Here is an 18,090-nt window from a genome sequence, read left to right as displayed (position 1 = left end):
CGCCTTCCGGAAGGCCACAAAACTGACCCGCAAACACCCCGGGGACGACCGCGCAGCCCTCCAGCTACACCCATCCACCCGCCGCCAAACGCCGCCCGGCCCGGGCTGCCCAGGCCGCGGGCCCCAGCGGGCCAAGGTCCAGCGGCCGTGGCCGACGCAAGGCCCACGCCGCCACTCACCGCCCCGCCGCGCGTTCCGCCGCCGCCCTGCCCCTTCCCCTGCCCGGCCGCCGCGGGAGGCGGGAGGCGGCTCCGGGAACCGGCGCGGCCCCGTGCGCTGCGGGCGGGGATAAGCGGCCCGGGCGGGAGGAGCCGGCTGGTATCGGCAACATGGCAGCGGCCAGCCGGGCCCAGGTGCTGCGGCTGTACCGGGCCCTGCTGCGGGAGAGCCAGCGCTTCGGCGGCTACAACTACAGGTGCCTCTCCCTGCGACCCCGGGGGGCTCGGGGGTGGAAACGGCGGGGTGGGGAGGAGGGAGAGGAGGAAGGGGCAGCCCAGCGCTGCGCGCACGTCCTGAGCTTGGGGGGCGCGGAGCAGACGAGGGGGTGCTGGTCCGCCGGGCTGCGGGCCCCTGAGCCTCCCCTGCCGGGTGGAGATGGTAGGCTGAAGGAGCTCCTGCCCCACAGGATCTTGCCTCAGATCTGGCCTGGGCCAGCTGCAGCCTTGCCCGGGTTGGGTTCACTACCTAAATCCGCTACCGCATGCTGTGCCCGAGCTCGAGCTCAGGGTGTTGAACACGCTGTAAGGTGCGCTCGCCCAGCCATGCAGGTTGCAGTATGGAGTAGCTTTCTGCTTTCTGTGGTTATCTGTGAACGATGAGCAGCAGTATTTGGCAAAGGGTACATCGACTTGTGTGCTACAGGCATAGGCCTAGTCACATTTGGGTGCCTGGTCATATTTGGGTACCCACAGCATTCATAGGGGCTGCTCCCCATCATTACGGGCATGATTACATTACCTACTAGCAGCCGATTCACTTTGCCACTCCATTGAACCTCAGAGACACGTGAGCTACCTTTGTTGTGAATCACCTCCAGCCTGGCAAGAATAGTGGAGCTGGAAGCAGAAGCTGTTGAACTTGCATAATGGCAGGCTCTGTACTCTTCAACGAATAACTATTCCCCAAACTTCAAGTGCAAGAAAGTGCCCTGAGAGGAAAGGCTGCAGGGCCAGACCTCAAGTGGAGCTCATAAGCCTTTATTGCTGACTTCTTGCAACTGTACATGTGTGCATCACATTCCCCTCCTTTAGTTCCTCGGCTATCAGAACTTCCCCCTGCTGTCTCAAGCATCCCAGCTTCCTGTTATTCTGGACAGTAGCAAGAGGATCACATGTACTGGGGACAGCTTGATGCTGTGAGAGGTGTGGTTGGTGAGCAGTTGTGCGTAGTTTCTTGTCTGGGCCGCAGAGTTTCCAGCAATGGGTTTGTGCTGGGGGGGCGTCAGTGAGAAAGCTGGGCCCACGGTGCTGGGAGGAAGCAGGCCAGCAGCAACTGGTGGTACCAGCCTCACACCACATGTGGGCTGCTTCTATCCTGCTTCTTTCTTATGGAAAACAAGGGATGTAAGAAGCTGTTGTCATCTCTTCTGTGTAAGCTATACCCAAAGTCCACATCCCCACCAAGGTTCGCCAGAAATGAGATATGCACTTGGGGGGGGGACTCAGCTGTGTGGGAATTTTGGCTTACAGCTCAAAGACCAGGCCGCCTATCACAGAACAACAAACATACCGGTGAGTGTTTTTATACTAACAACAAATTTTTCAGCACTGAAATCATAAGGTATGCATTTACCTTGGATATCTGCTATCTTTTGGCACTATATCACAGTGTAAGCTTTCCCTTCTCTTAAGAAAAGACCTTGCTCAGGTTTGTATGGCCTTGTCCTTAGATACTATAAAATTGGCAAATGCATAAAATCTTGGTGTGTATACATATTTGTGAGCACTAAACTCAACAGCAATTTCTAGTGGGAACCAATTGGCAGCTGTTATACCTAGGGGTCTGCTGGGACCACAACAACCCTTCTGCCTTGGTTTTTACGCTACGCCCATAGCTAAAACAGATGGCCTGTGAGCTTCTCTTCTGATAAGCAGTTCTGCTGTGTCCTTGGGGCTGCTGTAACGTGATATTGCCATACCCTGGAGTAAACTTAGTGACTTTGTAAAGAACCAACTTGTACCAAGGTAGAACGTAGTGAAGATGAATCCTATTGATTCATGACTTCAGCTGGAGAATTCCAGAGCATGGTTGCAAACAGTGCGTATTTGTAAGTGTACATCTGGAGGATGATCTGCTGGTTATTGGCTCGTTATTTGCTTCCTATACTCTTTCTCTGAAGTGTGCATGTAGATTGTGATGTAAAATTGAATATTTTTGTTGTGTAAATTTTCTATTCTACGTGTTATCTTCTAATACCAAATTTTCTTCTGCCACCCCAACAGAACTTCTACTGTTGTAAATGTGAAAAATAGCATTAAGATCTTAAAGTAACTGTGGTCACCACTGACCGTCTTTAGAATAATAGCACTCAGGATCGTCTCTGGAGTCCAGCACTAAACATTATGGAGTGTTCCGCAGCCCAGGTGTGCTGGCCAGGTTTGAACAGCAGGGGAGAATTTAGTAGACAATAAGTAATTTCTTGTCTGCCATTCTGCCCTATTACCCATGCAGATGGTCTGAAGAAGGAAGTGTGATTTGTACTGGTGGAAAATCAATACATGAAGGTGGAAGATGTTAAGATTTGAGTCAAAAAAGGTGTTTCTTAATGAGTGTACTGTTTTCTTCTGCATGTTTGACAAAAAGTAGATCCCCTGATGGTTTATAACATGTCAGATTACAATCTCAATTAAATTCTATTAAGGTGGTAATTTCTAAATAGTATTTCATTTGCAATTTATATAGCAGCTTTATGTTGTATCTCTTTTTGGTATGGAAAACAAAAGGATTTATGAACCTGTAAAAACTGATAAAACATTTGATAGCCAATGAGGATAATCTGAACTTTAAAGTTTTTCGTTTGTATAATGTGGCTGACAGTGGTCAAAACTCATTGGAATTGAGTGGCAGGGTAGTGCAGGACTGGAGCAGGTCACCCAGAGAGATTTTGACATTTCCATATTTTAAAGTTTTTGTGACAGGTTTAATAAAACTGCACCATGGCTGACCTGGCCTTGCTGGGGGTAGACCTACTTCAAGTAGGAGTTTGGGTTAAACAAGCTCCAGAGATTCCAGCTAATGAAGGCTACTGTGATTTTATGGTCCTCAGTCTTCCTTGGCCTATGAAGATCAATACTGACTACGAACTTCTGAGAAACATCATGTTACTCGCTTCCTGCTGGTCTCCTTTCTCACTTTTTAATTTCTTGTAATTATGAGCAGTGTCACAAGCTTCAAATCCCTCTGCAGAAACTTTTTGCAAATAATTTTTGTTTGTTTAAGGTGTTGTATGGTTTATCATATATTTATTTGTTATCCCTTGTGTTCTGTTAACTGGTGGATATTATATCTTTTCTAGTCTCTTTCTTGTCCGTATAAATCACATTTTAATAGAATTTGTTTTTTCTGTTAGAATGTGCAATATTACCTGATTAATAAAACTACCCAGAATATAGAAGAACCAGGGAAAGAAATAGGTCAAAACAGCATTTGCATTGGAAACAAGTGAATTGAATGCACCTGATTCCGTCTGAGCCGTGTCCTTCAAGGTTTTGCAACTAGTAAATCTGATTTTTTTTTTCAAGTCTGTGCCACCCTAAGAACACCAATAAGCAAAATAAGTTTTATGCTTTTTTTTTTTTCAGTGTCGGTTGCTTTTCCTGCTTTCAATGACATAGCTGGTGATGGGATTTTGATTTAATCTTTTTCAGAAAGTGCTTAGCACTTCAACAAACTTGCTTTCCATCAAGTGATACTTGACTGGTTGCTCTTCAAGTTTGCAGTGGTTTAACTTTAAAATTTCTGACAGCATATCTGACACCAAAGTGCTACTTCACCTCCTTTAAAAATAGACTATTGTAAGCTGAGCTTTTAATACAAGGCCATAACTTCAGAAGTAATATTGAATAGCTTTGTTTTTAAAAGTAAACTATTTTTTTGTTATTTTTTTACAATGGATTTTATCAATGTAAAAAATCTTAATTTTAAAAATCTCAGAAGTTGCTTGTGATAAATGTGGCTTTTTTCTTATTTTGAATTAAAGTTCAGGAAGTGAAAATCCAGGGCTTCTACTATGTAGGGCAGATCATTGTTCTTAAGGTGGTTTTAGTCCTTTGGCATTAAAGCTGTTCTTCCAAAAAATGTTTGATTCCTGTGTTTTTACAGTAGGTTTAATATCTCAATTTACCATAAACAAAGTGCTTACTCTTTTTATTAGTGACAGTGAGTCGAGGTGGGTAGGAAAAAAGTCTCTTATTCATGTTCACTGTCATTAAATTTGGCATGGATGTCCAGATACTCTGTATGTGTAGAGGTGGTAACTTACTGACCTAAGGTTAAAAATATATATATATGCTGATATATATTTAGAAAAATATTTCAGCTGACAAACATTCCTGTGTATGCAATAACGAATCTGTTTTTTGCAAACAGGAAAGTGAAAGAAGGTACAGTCTTGGGTGCCAGCTGCTGTTACATAAAGATTGATCAGGACTTCTGATTTAAATAAAAAAAAAAAAAAAAGAGGTCAGTCATTGGACAAGGGTCTGGTTTACTCATGCACCATTTCTCGTTTCTGTTGCTGTTCCACTAATGTCAGTCTTTTCTGTTTTGAGTCTTCTTTTTAACTGCTAGCCAAGTTAAAGTCTTACTCAGATACTGAGTGTGCTGATCAACTTGTTGGGCTAAGGTAAGGAACTGCGACATAATAAATATTATGTCAATATACTACTGTTTTAATTTTTCTATACTCTGTGTGATACGATTCTTAGATATTAGGCAGTGGAGAAAGATGTGAAACTTTGCTATAGGGAGCTGCTTGACCATAAATTTAACACAAGATACTCAGAACAATTCTAATCATGTTCATCTTCTCATCTCCCAGATGGAATTCCAGGTCTTTAATTTTTAAGAAGCGTCTTGAAAAGCTGTTTTGTGTCTTATTAAATCCCATCTCATCTTTCTGCCTTGTTTTTTTATCTATCCTCCAGGTGTTTTTTGTTGTTGTTGTTTTTTGTTTTCTTACAAACTTGTTTTGTTGATGCCTGTAGTGTTAAGAGGTGTTTAAGAGCTGCTACAAGTTGCTAGAGAATTAATGCAACCTTTTCTTCTACCCCTGTTGCCAGCTGGGCACAGGTGCTGCATTCAGCCTCTTAATACCTTGTGTCAATTAGAATAAAATGGACTTTTTGATGGAGCATAAATATACGATCAGTACATCACAGTTGTTCCTTGATTTCCTTCTTCCTTATAGGATCTAGATAGTTTCTTACATGATGCAATTTAGTTGAGTACATGGGACCTTTGGAAAGAGGGTGACCAGGGGAAGGTCTTCTTGCCAGAACTCTCTGCTTTGGTTTGGCTTCTGTCTCAGCAGTTGTTTGACAATATAATTCATACCAAATAATTTATTTTAAAAAAAAAAAAAAAAGCTTTTTCAAATTGGTATTCTTTCTCTTCCTCGTCTCCCAACATATCTTATTGAGGCACTTTAATGAAAATCTTGCTTTGCTTCTGGGATGTGGAATCTGGTCATTGGTTCTTTCACACTTTTCTTTCTCAGCTAATTTAGCAACTGTGTTAACATTTTCCATGTGACAGTTATCCAAGCTGGATACGCATTTTTCTTGCTGGTTCTCCTAATGATGTTTGTGATTGATGAGATCTGCCAGCAGATTGTCAGCTCTGGGTATCACATTACTGTGTATTGGGGAGGGGAAAAAAAGACTAAATGGTGCTGATGTTTGTTTTTTAAATTAAAAAAAATCCAAAACGATAATAACAAAACAGAGACATGCCATGCTGTAGAAAGTACTGTATTCTGTGCTAAGTGGTAGTCTGTAACTGAGATAAGAAACCCAGAGAAATTAAAACTGTCAGTTCTGTCCAGAAGAGCTGTCTGACTTCTTTGTAAGAGTAAGATGACTGACATGCAGCCTTACAGTATCTGTTTTTTTTCCTTGGCTGTGCAAAGAAAATGTAATTGCTGGCTGTGTTCCAAGTGATAATAAACTTTAGGATTTTTTCAGTTAGTTTCCCATGTGATGAGTATGTGGCTATTCCTGAAAAAGTATTTTTGGGAAAAAAAAAGTCAGGGCTGCAAGCAGCTGTGCTATATGTGAGCCCAGGATGCAGGGGCATTTCTGGCACATGCTGTTCCCTATGCTTGTTTTGGCTTGGCAGCTTTGTGACCCAAAATCACGGACAAACAGGAACAAATTGGTTTTGTAGAGCATTGACATGTATTTGTGGTTGGCCCTATTAATATTACCTCTTTCTCTGGGTAGTTAAATTTTGGACATTATTTCAGTGTCACATACCGTGCAGATCTTTTGCAGTAATGTTATTTGAGGGTCTTTTATATATACTGCCTTGTTCTGTCAGAATCAATATATCTTTGACTAGACGTGTCAGTATTGCAAGGTGGTGCTTTTAGGGTTGGAGTTGTGGGAAAGACTAAGAAGATTACACTCTGAATTGTAGTAAAACATGGAAATGTAAGCACTTTGGAAGAAAATCTAGAGGCATAAAAGCAAACGTGATTTCAATTTGTCAGACTTTGGGTCTGACAGTACTAAGTATTTCCGTTTAACTTCAGTATTCTATATATAAAATATTTTGGAAAAACAACTAAAACATTCTGTTCCAAAAATGTCAAAACATAACCATTAGATACCATTCTTCTCTGAAATGGAATTTTAAACCAAATGGAAACAATTTTGCAAAATGTTTTGATTTTTGATAGTAACTTCCCTAGTAGTAAATCATTCCATCAGAATTGTTGGTTGCATTCATTGAGTTGCTTTCCTGGATTTAAAAGGAGTATGATAATTGTCATTTTCCAAACACATTCACTTTGGCCATGTACAGTTACGTTCTTCAAAACGATAAAGAATAGCTACAGATCAATTCTGATGTGATCTTATTGTAACTTTTTTCCCCCAGAAGAGAGTTTTAAATACTAATAACACGCAAGAAAGAGTTTGGAGCACATAGATGGCATCCAGAGCTCTTAAAAATTTGAAGTTTTATAGTTGGAAAACAAATGAGTGGAGTCTTCCTCAAAAAATTAATGGACTTTGTTATTTTAGTAAAGGCACCCAAATTGAGTAAATCTGATGTGGTTGTTATCCAAGACATTATTTACATTCTTTATATAGCACAGTAGAACAGAGACATTTTTCTTTTTATGTAAGATTTAATTACCAGTAGAATTTGTTTGAGAACTAATGAGAGTAATGGAAAAATTACTGCCTCTGGCAATGATTCATGCCAATAGATGTGTGCATATGAGTTCTGGTAAATGAAATCACTTTGCAATGTAGTAATAGCTCTTAAGTGCTGAAGTACTGTCTTAGCTCACATCCTCCTATTCTTGCTCTTGGATGAGGCTTTAACATTGAGCCCCTGACTATCCTTCCTTATGCTGCCCACAATGAAAAGTCACTGGCCTTGTAACATTCAGATATATTCAAGACACACAAGGCACAAGCTATTATTTCAAGTATTCTTTAGAAGATCAGAGTTCTGGATTTAAAAAAAAAAAATCAAAGTGATTTTGCAAAAAAGGAAACTGCAGGTGATCAGAACCACTGCCATAGCAACTCATAACAAGGATACTGTCTGAACTACATCTTTGATAAAGCTCTTCCCATGGTTTCTGGTTTTACTAACCACAAAAGCGCAACCTCTAGATTTTACACGGTTGTTTGTTTTTCCCAGAAAGACAGGCATGAAAAGAAAACATTTTTTTTTTATTTTTTTAATATGTTTGAATATTTGGGCCAATCACTTTGTGACTGTTCTATGCAGACCTCTCCATGAGGACATCCTTAGTGAGGAGTATTTTTTGGGACTCTTCTTGATGTTATAGTCCTTTCTGAAGAAACATGATGTCACAAATCATTCTGACAATATTCTTCTGGCTAGTTATGGCATTGGGAAAACTGCTTTTTTTTCCCTTAAGTATTTTTCTCCTTTTTATTCTGTTCCACTTTACCTCTTCTTTGTATGAAATTCTAATGGTTTTCTCAGGACGCAACTTACATCTGAGCATTCAATATGATAACAGTGAAAGCATTCAGTTGTGTTCAGATGCCGTATTCTGTAACAAAATGTGTGTTAAATAAAATCTCTTAAGTATTCCTCTGGAAAATATGTAGGTCTTGTGCTATGAATGTGCTGACCAGGTATTTAGCCAGAGACTTTTAGTACTTATGACTTGACTTTCTTTAACATCATGTTCGTTACAAAGTCTTGGAAAAAAGCTGTTGCTTAGATATATTTTTCTAACTTTTCTTTAACTAGTAGTAATTGATTAAATCACACTTAATTCTTCTAGCACCTACGCACAAAGTAAATAAAGCTTCTCTGTGTGTGTGTACATACATTTATGTGGGTATTAATATCAAGAGGTCAGGAAATCACTTCTGTTCCATATCAGTAACTATTCTTCAAAAATTCCTATTTAAAGCAATAAATAAAGCCATTGTGGAAGACAATGATGGAACCAAGAACCAAGATGGTTGTGTTAAGTCTTATAATAAGTTAATTTCCATCAAATTGCAGTGTTCTTCTTTCTTGAACTCAGTAGCATTTAGATGAACAGATGTTTAACTTAAATTGAGAAAATGTTGATTTATAATTTGGCAGAACTAACTATGTTTTTGTATCTACTTCACCAAACCAGTATTTAAATAAATGCAGCTGAACATCAAATCATCTGGAGTTTCAAAATGTCTGGCCAGATTCTGAATATGACAACAGTCGGAGTCTCCACAGACTTCATTGCCAAGTCTTGACACCCCTTCTGAGTCTGCTTGTCTGGCATGTCGTGGTTTAGATCCATTCAATACCTGTTTCTGGATTGTTTGCTCATATAACAGTAAGATTATCTCATTTCAGCTGCCAGAGAAAAGTACCTCTTTTTTTAAATTAAAAAAAAAAAAAGTTTTCCCTGAAGCTGTAATCACTTACAAGATATATATTGCCAATAATCACTAATTCATTAGGGTATTGAAGCCTATACAATTCAGCTTCAATCTGTGAGTTTATTTGGGCCTTGAATTCCTGTGAGAATAATTCACTGTGTCTTTTGAGGTTGTCATAGAGTTGTCACCGTCTTTCTCATGCACAGCATGTGATTCCTTCTAATTAGTATTTGCTTGCAGGACACGTGGTGTTGTTGCTTGGTAGTATTTCTTCACTGATACTAGTTGTTTCTCCAGGAAGCATCCAGAATCTCACAATGCTTAGTTGCAGTCACAGGCAGGTGTAAGTATCTGTTCATCATTTGCCTGAGAAGAAATGTGGACACAGGTCTCTTAAGAGCCTGGGTGTTGCTTGTCTGTAAACCATAATTCGGCACTGCATTTAAATATATAATTAACAGTACACAAGATTTGGTCCTTACTCAAAAAAAAAAAAAGGTAAACATCATAGATGCTCATTTGTAAACATGTTATGGAAACATATCCTTGTTTATTGACACATTGATGCAATGCTGTTTTTCCAATCTTCCTCTTCGTAATCACATTGTAAGATTTCTTTTGAACATTGACAGGCTTTTAGTCAATTTCAGAGCTGGGTGCCCTCAATCATGTTGAGGGAGAGCTTTAATAAACCATCTTAAACTCATACAGATTATGAAAATGGAAGGCCTTTCCCAGAGAATTTTCCTTTTACAAGGCCTCTATCTTTCTAATTTAGGTTTCTTTTTTTTTTCAGTGCAGAAAGGAGCCGTTAATTTGCCAAAAATGTTTTCAGAAGATGTGTCTCTAGAATGTGTCCACTTTTCCTTTTTTGTTTTTTTTTTTGTTTGTTTGTTTTAGATGTGACTTGTCTATATACTAAAGGTTCTGACTGCTTTCAGCAAATCTGCTTTGATTACATACTCCCTATTCTCTAGGTCTGTGGTGTCTAGTCTATCTTCTGCACTCAGATCTTGTTTTTTTCCTCCAAACCAGTGTAGTGCAAATATCTTACATGGGAATGGGTTTGCTGAGTGGCTAATAGTACCTCTCCTGTTAGCTCAATAACCTCACCTGCTGTTATAAATTTACTGGATATGAACTCTGGGGGCATGGTGAAGGTCAGCTGTCTATGCAGTAACATGAATTCTGTAGCTTTAAGAACTCTAGCAAGGAGGAGTTGAAATATCTTTGCCAATTTTCAAGTTTTTGTTGGTTGGGTTCTTTTTTTTTAAAAATTACTTAAATAATACTTTTGATTATTTAAATATAATGATGTGGAACTCAAGCCATTCGTAAGTGGCAGTCTGGTGGTAAACTGGTTATTTAAACTGACTATCACCTAAACTGACCACTAATTTAAGTTAAATCTATTAAAATATTTTTAAGTAAGAACACTAATACTCTGTCAGTATGTGCTTGCTTTCGGCGCTGTATAGAAATCAGAGCTCTAGGTACCTCACTTAGCAATTTTCTCTGTTTTCAATGTGTCGAACAAATAAATTACATGTTACGCTAGTCTCTTCTGTGGGAATAGAAGAAGCATTCGTTTCTGTTTTAAGTTGACAATGTGGGTAAAGGGGGGTGGGGGGAAGGGAGGGTAGCAGCTTACATTTTTGTTTTGGTCTATGGAAAAAAGCCAGACTGTAGGTTGAGATCTTCTGACTAAAGTCTCAAAAGAGATGCTGATTGAAACTAACAGACAACTTCTGTGGGGACTGGAGAACAAGGAAAGGGTGAATACTAGGAAATACAAATAGTGGTAAACAAACTCTGCTGGAAAGACCTGAAAAAGGGAAATGAAAAATACGTCCTGATGAGCCTACAAGCTAGAGGGAGAATAACCCCATGATGTAGTGCATAGGGTAGGGATTTCTCCTCAGGACTCTGCCTGGTTTTTGGCGTTGTAACTGATGTATCTCCCTTAAAAAAAATAATAAAAATAAAATCTTATGCAACCTTTATTAAATTAAATAATAATAATATAAAAAAGACATTTGCCTTGGCTGGTTAATTTTCTATTTAATGCTTACCCATTTTAATTTTGCTTAACAGTTCTATCACCCTTTATATTGGATAAATTATGCAGACTATCAACATAACTGGCAGATACTTAACAAGTGTTATATATAGTTTTGGTTGTTAAATACTGGAGAGCATCTTCAAAAAATTGATGCATTCACTTTGGTTTAGATTACATTGTTAGAGAAAGGGTGGTTAGAGCTCTGTCCTGTGAGCGAGCAAGAGAGGAGGAGGATGCGATCAGTTCATCAGTTGTCTTGTGGATAGCCACTGACGAGGGTTACATGTTCAGTGAATGTGCAGCTATAACACTTTTCGGCAAACCGTGTTGGAAGAGCAGCATGAGAAATGTGGCAGAGGATTCAGAAGCCATCGTTTATTTGTGCTGTTAATTACAGTTAAGAACAGCAGATCTCAGTGTGGAAGGGGCTGGGTACAAACCATCAAACTTCATAAGTTTTGGGTTGAATCACCGATGGAATTCTCTGAGAAACAATCTCTTCATACATCAGCGTGTGCCATCCTCTTTGTAGTCAATGCTTTTATTTATTTAAACAACATCAGAATGCTTCCTTTTTAGGAAAATGTTTTTAAGTCAGTAGAGCTCAAATGAGAGCTCTTTCTCAAAAGAGAATTCAAGCTATAAGGATGTACTGCAGCTTGTACTATGTTTTGGATGTCTGATGGAAGTGCCTTGATACTAACCTGTTATGAAGTTGCAGGAAACATTTCCGACTCATTTAAAATATCACAGCATTTTTCTAGTCCAATAAATCAGCGGACAGTTTTTCAGAAGAATCATCTTAGTGTGTAGACTGGTGTTTTGAAGGGATGAATGTTTATTGATTGATTTAAATAATTTTAGCACTGCCCAAAGAAAATTAGATGTCTCACTAGTAATGCTTTTTCTCTGACTTAATTTACAATATGGGAATAAATGTTTAAGTGTTTTGTTTACAAAACAGGAAGAAGAAATGTATTTTGTGTAGCACAGAAATAGACCTTGAAATAGGTTTCCTGATTTCCAGAGCTACTGAGTGTATTTCTTACTAAATTTTTAGTGTAGTATTTTTGATAGTATTTTTGCACTTCTAGGCATATAAGCGTTATATATTGTAATTCCTCATTCTGTGAACTAGCAGCTGTACTTACTAACCTATGTGGATTTTGAGGCTTGATTGTTGTTTTTACCAACAATTTGTTGGAATCCTTGAAGGAGAAATTCTCTATCAGTGCGAGTTATTGCTGCCATTAACTAGGGACCCAGTGCTTCAGCAGCTTCTGTGGATAATTTTGTTCTGAGATTGGAAACCTTTCTGCTACCCTAAGAAATGGAAGGTCATGTCGTGTGTCAGAGGAAAGGTAATCTGCCCTAGTTGTAAGATGTTATACTGAAAACATTATTATGATAAATAGACCACTCATCATATATCTTTTCCTCTCTTAATATCTCATGTGGTAGCCTTAGCCAGTACTCATATGAGTTACTGAGTTTTAAGCCCGAGGTTAATTCCACTTTTAGAGTAATTGTTATCTGGGAGGAACTTCTCCTTACAGCCGTGTGCCTATGGGACTGAAAGGAGTCTTTATTTGCTGTATGGCTGCTTCTTATTTGTAAATAAAGGACAAAAAAGTGCTACCATCGCTCATATGACTGAGTCTGTATTTTCTTGTGACTTTTAATTAGCTAGTAAGTGCTATCTGGCTTTTTTTTTTTTAACACATTATTGGCTTGAAATGCAGAATGTTTAGTGATACATGGATATACTAGTCTGAACTTATTCAATAGAACAAGTTGATTTTTTTTTTCCTAGTTCATAGTTGTGGTGGTTTTACTCGGGTGGGCGGCCGAGCATCACCACAGCCGCTCTCTCACTCCCCCTCCTCAAAGGGAAAGAGGGAGAAAAATATGACAAAAGGGCTCAAGGGTTGAGATAAGGATGAGGAGATCGCACAGTAATTATTGTGACGGGCAAAACAGACTCAGAGTAGGGAGATAGTAAGATTTATTGCCTATTACTAACAAGCTAGAGAAGTGAGAAACAAAGGAAAGAAACCAAAAGCACCTTCCCCCCATTCACCCTCCTCCACCTCCTCCTCCCGAGCAGCGCAGTGGAACGGGGGAATGGGGGTTCCAGTCAGTCTATAGCGCTTCTTCTTTGCCGCTCCTTCTCGGTCACTCTCGTCCCCTGTGCTGTGGGGCCCCTCCCACGGGATGCAGTCCTTGTTGGACTGATCCGGCGTGGGCTGCCCACAGGCAGCAGCTCTTCAAGAACTGCTCCAGAAATGGGTCCGTACCACAGGGTCCATCCCTCAGGAGCAAACTGCTCCAGCCTGGATCCCCCACGGGCAGCAGCTCCTGCCAGGTCACCAGCTCTTGCGTGGGCTCCTCTCCACGGGCTACAGGTCCAGCCCGGAATCTGCTCCAGCGGGGGTCCTCCACGGGCTGCAACCTCCGTCGGTGCAAGTCCACCTGCTCCACCGTGGTCTCCTCCACGGGCTGCAGCATGGAACCCTGCTCCACCGTGGTACTCCACGGGCTGCAGGGGGACAGCCTGCTTCACCATGGTCCTCACCACAGGCCGCAGGGGACCTCTGCTCCGGTGCCTGGAGCACCTCTCCCCCTCCTTCTTCACTGACCTTGGCGCCTGCAAGGCTGTTCCTCACTCTCCCAGCTGCTGTGTGGCCCAGCATTTTTTTCCCTGTCTTAAATATGCTCTCACAGAGGCGCAAAACAACATCACTTACTGGCTCAGCTCTGGTCAGCAGTGGGTCCCTTACGAATCATGGGGCAGCTTCTAGATCCTTCTCACAGAAGCCACGCCTATGGCCCCCTGCTACCAAAACCTTGCCACATAAACCCACTGCAATAGTATAAGCCTCTAAGAGAGAATATTAACAAGTTGAGTGGAAAACTCTTAAAAAAATTACTGGCCTTTCCGTAGGCTTTATCTTCACCTTTAAATTTTAACATCTGGACTTTATGTAGTTGGGCTTGACTAGATTAAAAGACAATAACATGTACGTGTTCCTCTTGTTCTTGGACATCTCTGGTCTCTCTTTCAGTTATGGTGGTAAGATTGAACTGCCTCAGTGCACAGAAGATATGCCAGCAAGCTTACTGAATGATTTCTGTTCACTGAACTGGCATATCTCAAGTCTTAAATTTCATCTCATTTTTCTGTCTGATACTAGATTATATTTTTTATTGTCTGGTCAGATCAAAGTATTGATGTATGCTGGCATCAACAGTTTTGAGAGTGTGAGCCTATGCACCACAGTTTTGGAGGTGGAGGCCATACTTAGTCCAGAAGAAACATTTTGGCTGGGAGCCACAGCAACCCGCATCTTCATAACTGGCAGATCTGCAATCTTACTTGTGTTTTAGAGTAATCGTAGGAAAAATAACAGGAAAATGGGTGTAGCCTTCTTATTCTTTGGTGTGCAGTAGCTTTCCAAGAGCGTTGTATAGTTTCACTTAGATTTAGTATTAGTTTGATTCATATGTTACCTCTGGACTCCCGAAAGATGTATGTGATCTTATATTTGATATATATATATAGGCCCTGAGAAGGTGGATTTTTTTTTTTTGCTGAAAGGTCTCAGGTATGTTTTAGCTGACCATCATTACGCCCTTTTGCTGCAAAGGCCAATAGCTCTGAGCATAGCTGTCGCATAACCAGCCTGCAGGGGGATCTGGCTTTTTCAGTGCCTGTTTTCGGCAGTAGCAGCTGGGAGGTACAAGCAGTGGAGAGCCACACAGTGCAGAAAGCACGGAGATGCTAGCTAATTTATGTGGATGAAAATTGGCTGTGCCTGCCTCGAAAACTCAAATCTGTGTATTTGACATGGTCTGCGAGTGAGCTAGTTGCTCAGCTTTACCACCCAGAATTTTCTCTTCCCTACAAATCTTGCTTCTGTTCAGCTGTGGTTCCTTCTGCTCTATTATCGTGTAAGAAGCTACATATGATTTCTTGTGGGTATGAAATATCACCCAGAGTTTGTACCCATTGCACTTCTGGGTTAGTATTCTGCTACTGGCAGAGGTTAGGGTTTTCAGCCCTCCTTTCTTTTCTGCTAGTGTTATCATCTGTGAGACTTGTGGAGACTTCCATAGCCTGTAACTAATTAAACAGAAGAAAATACAGAAAGATAAAATCCAGTTCTTGACTTGCTGTGCCTTAGGTAGCATTCATGGTGTATAAAACAGTCTGCATTTGATTTTTTTTTTTGAACCTCTGATAATATAATCACAGTAGTTTGTGTCTGAACTTCCTAAAACATTTTATGTATTGTTCAAAGGCACTATATTCGCAATCCAAATGTCTAAATATAATATTCAGTACTCTGTAGGCAAAAAGTAGGACAGTGATTTTATTATGCATTCCAAATTGATTAATTTTTTTAGGTCTTAGATATGACTAATGAGCTTTGCATATATTAGAATTTTCTATGCTGCTTAGTATTACATTGTAATTTCAAATATCCATCATTATTGTCAAAAGTGATGTTGCAGATTTGTTAAGCTAAACATGCAACGCTTTGCTATAAATGAGGGAAGGTCATTGAGCCATATGGTGATGGGAGGTCCAGTGGGGGATGGTTGTCACTGTTGACTGAGATTTAAGAAACAAAGATTTTTGGATCAGCTGTAGAGGTGATAGAGGTGGATGAGAGGATAAAGTTTGGAGAATAATGGTAATCTTCCAAATCCTGTAATTTTTAGTGTGTTATTTATAAGCAGACAGAACAGGGGGTCTGTTACTTCATGCGGATTGTTTAATAAAGGGTATTTGTGGTTTGTTTCCTTTGTCATGAGATCACTGGATTGTGTCTAATTTCAATACGATTCAATATCCTCATCAATGACATAGATGATGGGATTGAGTGCACCCTCAGCAAGTTTGCAGATGACACCAAGCTGAGTGTTGCAGTCGATACAAGAGAACAAAGGGATGCCATCCAAAGGAACCTGGACAAGCTAGAAAAGTGGGCCTACGTGAACCTAATGAGGTTCAGCACATCCAAGTGCAAGGTGCTGCACCTGGGTCAGGGCAATCCCAGACATGAGGATGAACTGGGAGAATTACATGTTGAGAGCAGCCCTGCAGAGAGGGACTTCGGGGTTCTGGTGGACAAAAAGCTTGACACGAGCCATCAGTGCACACTTGCAGCCCAGGAAGCCGGCTGCATCACCAGAGGGGTGGCCAGCAGGTGGAGGGAGTGGATTGTCCCCCTCTGCTTTGCCCTCATGAGGTCTCACTTGGAGTGCAGCATCCATATCTGGGGCCCCCAGCACAAGAAGGACATGGAGTTGTGTGGTGGATTTACTTGGGTGGGCAGCCAAGCTCCACCGTAACTGCTCTCTCACTCCCCCTCCTCAAAGGGAAAGAGGGAGAAAAATATGACACAAAGGGCTCAAGGGTTGAGATAAGGATGAGGAGATCGCACAGTAATTATTGTGACGGGCAAAACAGACTCAGAGTAGGGAGATAGTAAGATTTATTGCCTATTACTAACAAGCTAGAGAAGTGAGAAACAAAGGAAAGAAACCAAAAGCACCTTCCCCCCATTCACCCTCGTCCACCTCCTCCTCCCGAGCAGCGCAGTGGAACGGGGGAATGGGGGTTATGGTCAGTCTATAGCGCTTCTTCTTTGCCGCTCCTTCTCGGTCACTCTCGTCCCCTGTGCTGTGGGGTCCCTCCCACGGGATGCAGTCCTTGTTGGACTGATCCGGCGTGGGCTGCCCACAGGCAGCAGCTGTTCAAGAACTGCTCCAGAAATGGGTCCGTACCACAGGGTCCATCCCTCAGGAGCAAACTGCTCCAGCCTGGATCCCCCACGGGCAGCAGCTCCTGCCAGGTCACCAGCTCTTGCATGGGCTCCTCTCCACGGGCTACAGGTCCGGCCCGGAATCTGCTCCAGCGGGGGTCCTCCACGGTCTGCAACCTCCGTCGGTGCAGGTCCACCTGCTCCACCATGGTCTCCTCCACGGGCTGCAGCGTGGAACCCTGCTCCACTGTGGTACTCCATGGGCTGCAGGGGGACAGCCTGCTTCACCATGGTCCTCACCACAGGCCGCAGGGGACTTCTGCTCCGGTGCCTGGAGCGCCTCTCCCCCTCCTTCTTCACTGACCTTGGCGCCTGCAAGGCTGTTCCTCACTCCTCTCACTCTCCCAGCTGCTGTGTGGCCCAGCATTTTTTTCCCTGTCTTAAATATGCTCTCACAGAGGCGCAAAACAACATCACTTACTGGCTCAGCTCTGGTCAGCAGTGGGTCCCTTACGAATCATGGGGCAGCTTCTAGATCCTTCTCACAGAAGCCACCCCTATGGCCCCCTGCTACCAAAACCTTGCCACATAAACCCACTACAAGTTGTTAAAAGCAAGTCCAGATGAGGGCCATGAAGATGATCGGAAAGCTGGAGCACCTCTCCTGTGAAGAAAGGCTGAGAGAGCTGGGGCTGTTCAGCCTGAAGAAGAGAAGGATCTGGGGAGACCTCATTGCAGCCTTTTAATACTTAAAGTGGGCTTTTGGAAAGGATAGAGAAGGACTCTTTACTTGGGTAGATAATGATAGGGCAAGGGGGAATGGTCTTAAACTAAAAGAGGATAGATTTAGATTAGATATAAGGAAGAAATTCTTCACTCTGAGAGCAGTGAGGCACTAGCACAGGTTGCCCAGATAAGCTGTGGATGCCCCATCCCTAGAAGTGCTCTAGGCTAGTTTGGATGAGACACTGGGCAACCTGGAAAAGTGGGAGGGGTCACTGGCCAAAGTCTCAATCCAGGCCAAACCCCTTGCAGTCCAAGAAGTTGGAGTATACCAGGGCTTTATGCCTTGCTTCTTAATCGGGGGGGAAAAAAAGGCGGGGGGGGGGAAGGGAAAGGAAAAAAAAGCACTACTGCTTCATAAAAGGCAATTTGTTTTGTACTGACAAGTGGG

At 41.7% G+C, this 18,090-nt stretch overlaps 2 protein-coding genes across 16 annotated transcripts in view; one reads left to right on the top strand and one right to left on the bottom strand.

Moving 5' to 3' along the window:
- FARS2 (phenylalanyl-tRNA synthetase 2, mitochondrial) overlaps positions 1–319 on the bottom strand; it is a 260,594-nt gene extending 260,275 nt beyond the window's left edge. For 14 of the 15 annotated variants that reach the window (XM_083826153.1, XM_083826161.1, XM_083826151.1 and 11 more), the window contains exon 1: positions 180–319. The gene's annotated coding sequence lies outside the window, so the exon portion shown is untranslated. The remainder of the gene's footprint in view (positions 1–179) is intronic. The other variant, XM_083826152.1, reaches the window with a different exon arrangement.
- LYRM4 (LYR motif containing 4) overlaps positions 202–18,090 on the top strand; it is a 92,321-nt gene continuing 74,432 nt past the window's right edge. The window contains exon 1 of the mRNA XM_083826170.1: positions 202–415. Coding sequence (XP_083682296.1) covers positions 330–415 — 86 coding nt within the window. The 5' untranslated portion in view covers positions 202–329. The remainder of the gene's footprint in view (positions 416–18,090) is intronic.

This window comes from Anser anser (assembly GCF_964211835.1).
Source record: "Anser anser genome assembly, chromosome: 2".
NCBI lineage: Eukaryota > Metazoa > Chordata > Aves > Anseriformes > Anatidae > Anser > Anser anser.
Note: the sequence above shows the minus strand (reverse complement) of the source record. Positions and strands in the feature narration are given on the sequence as shown.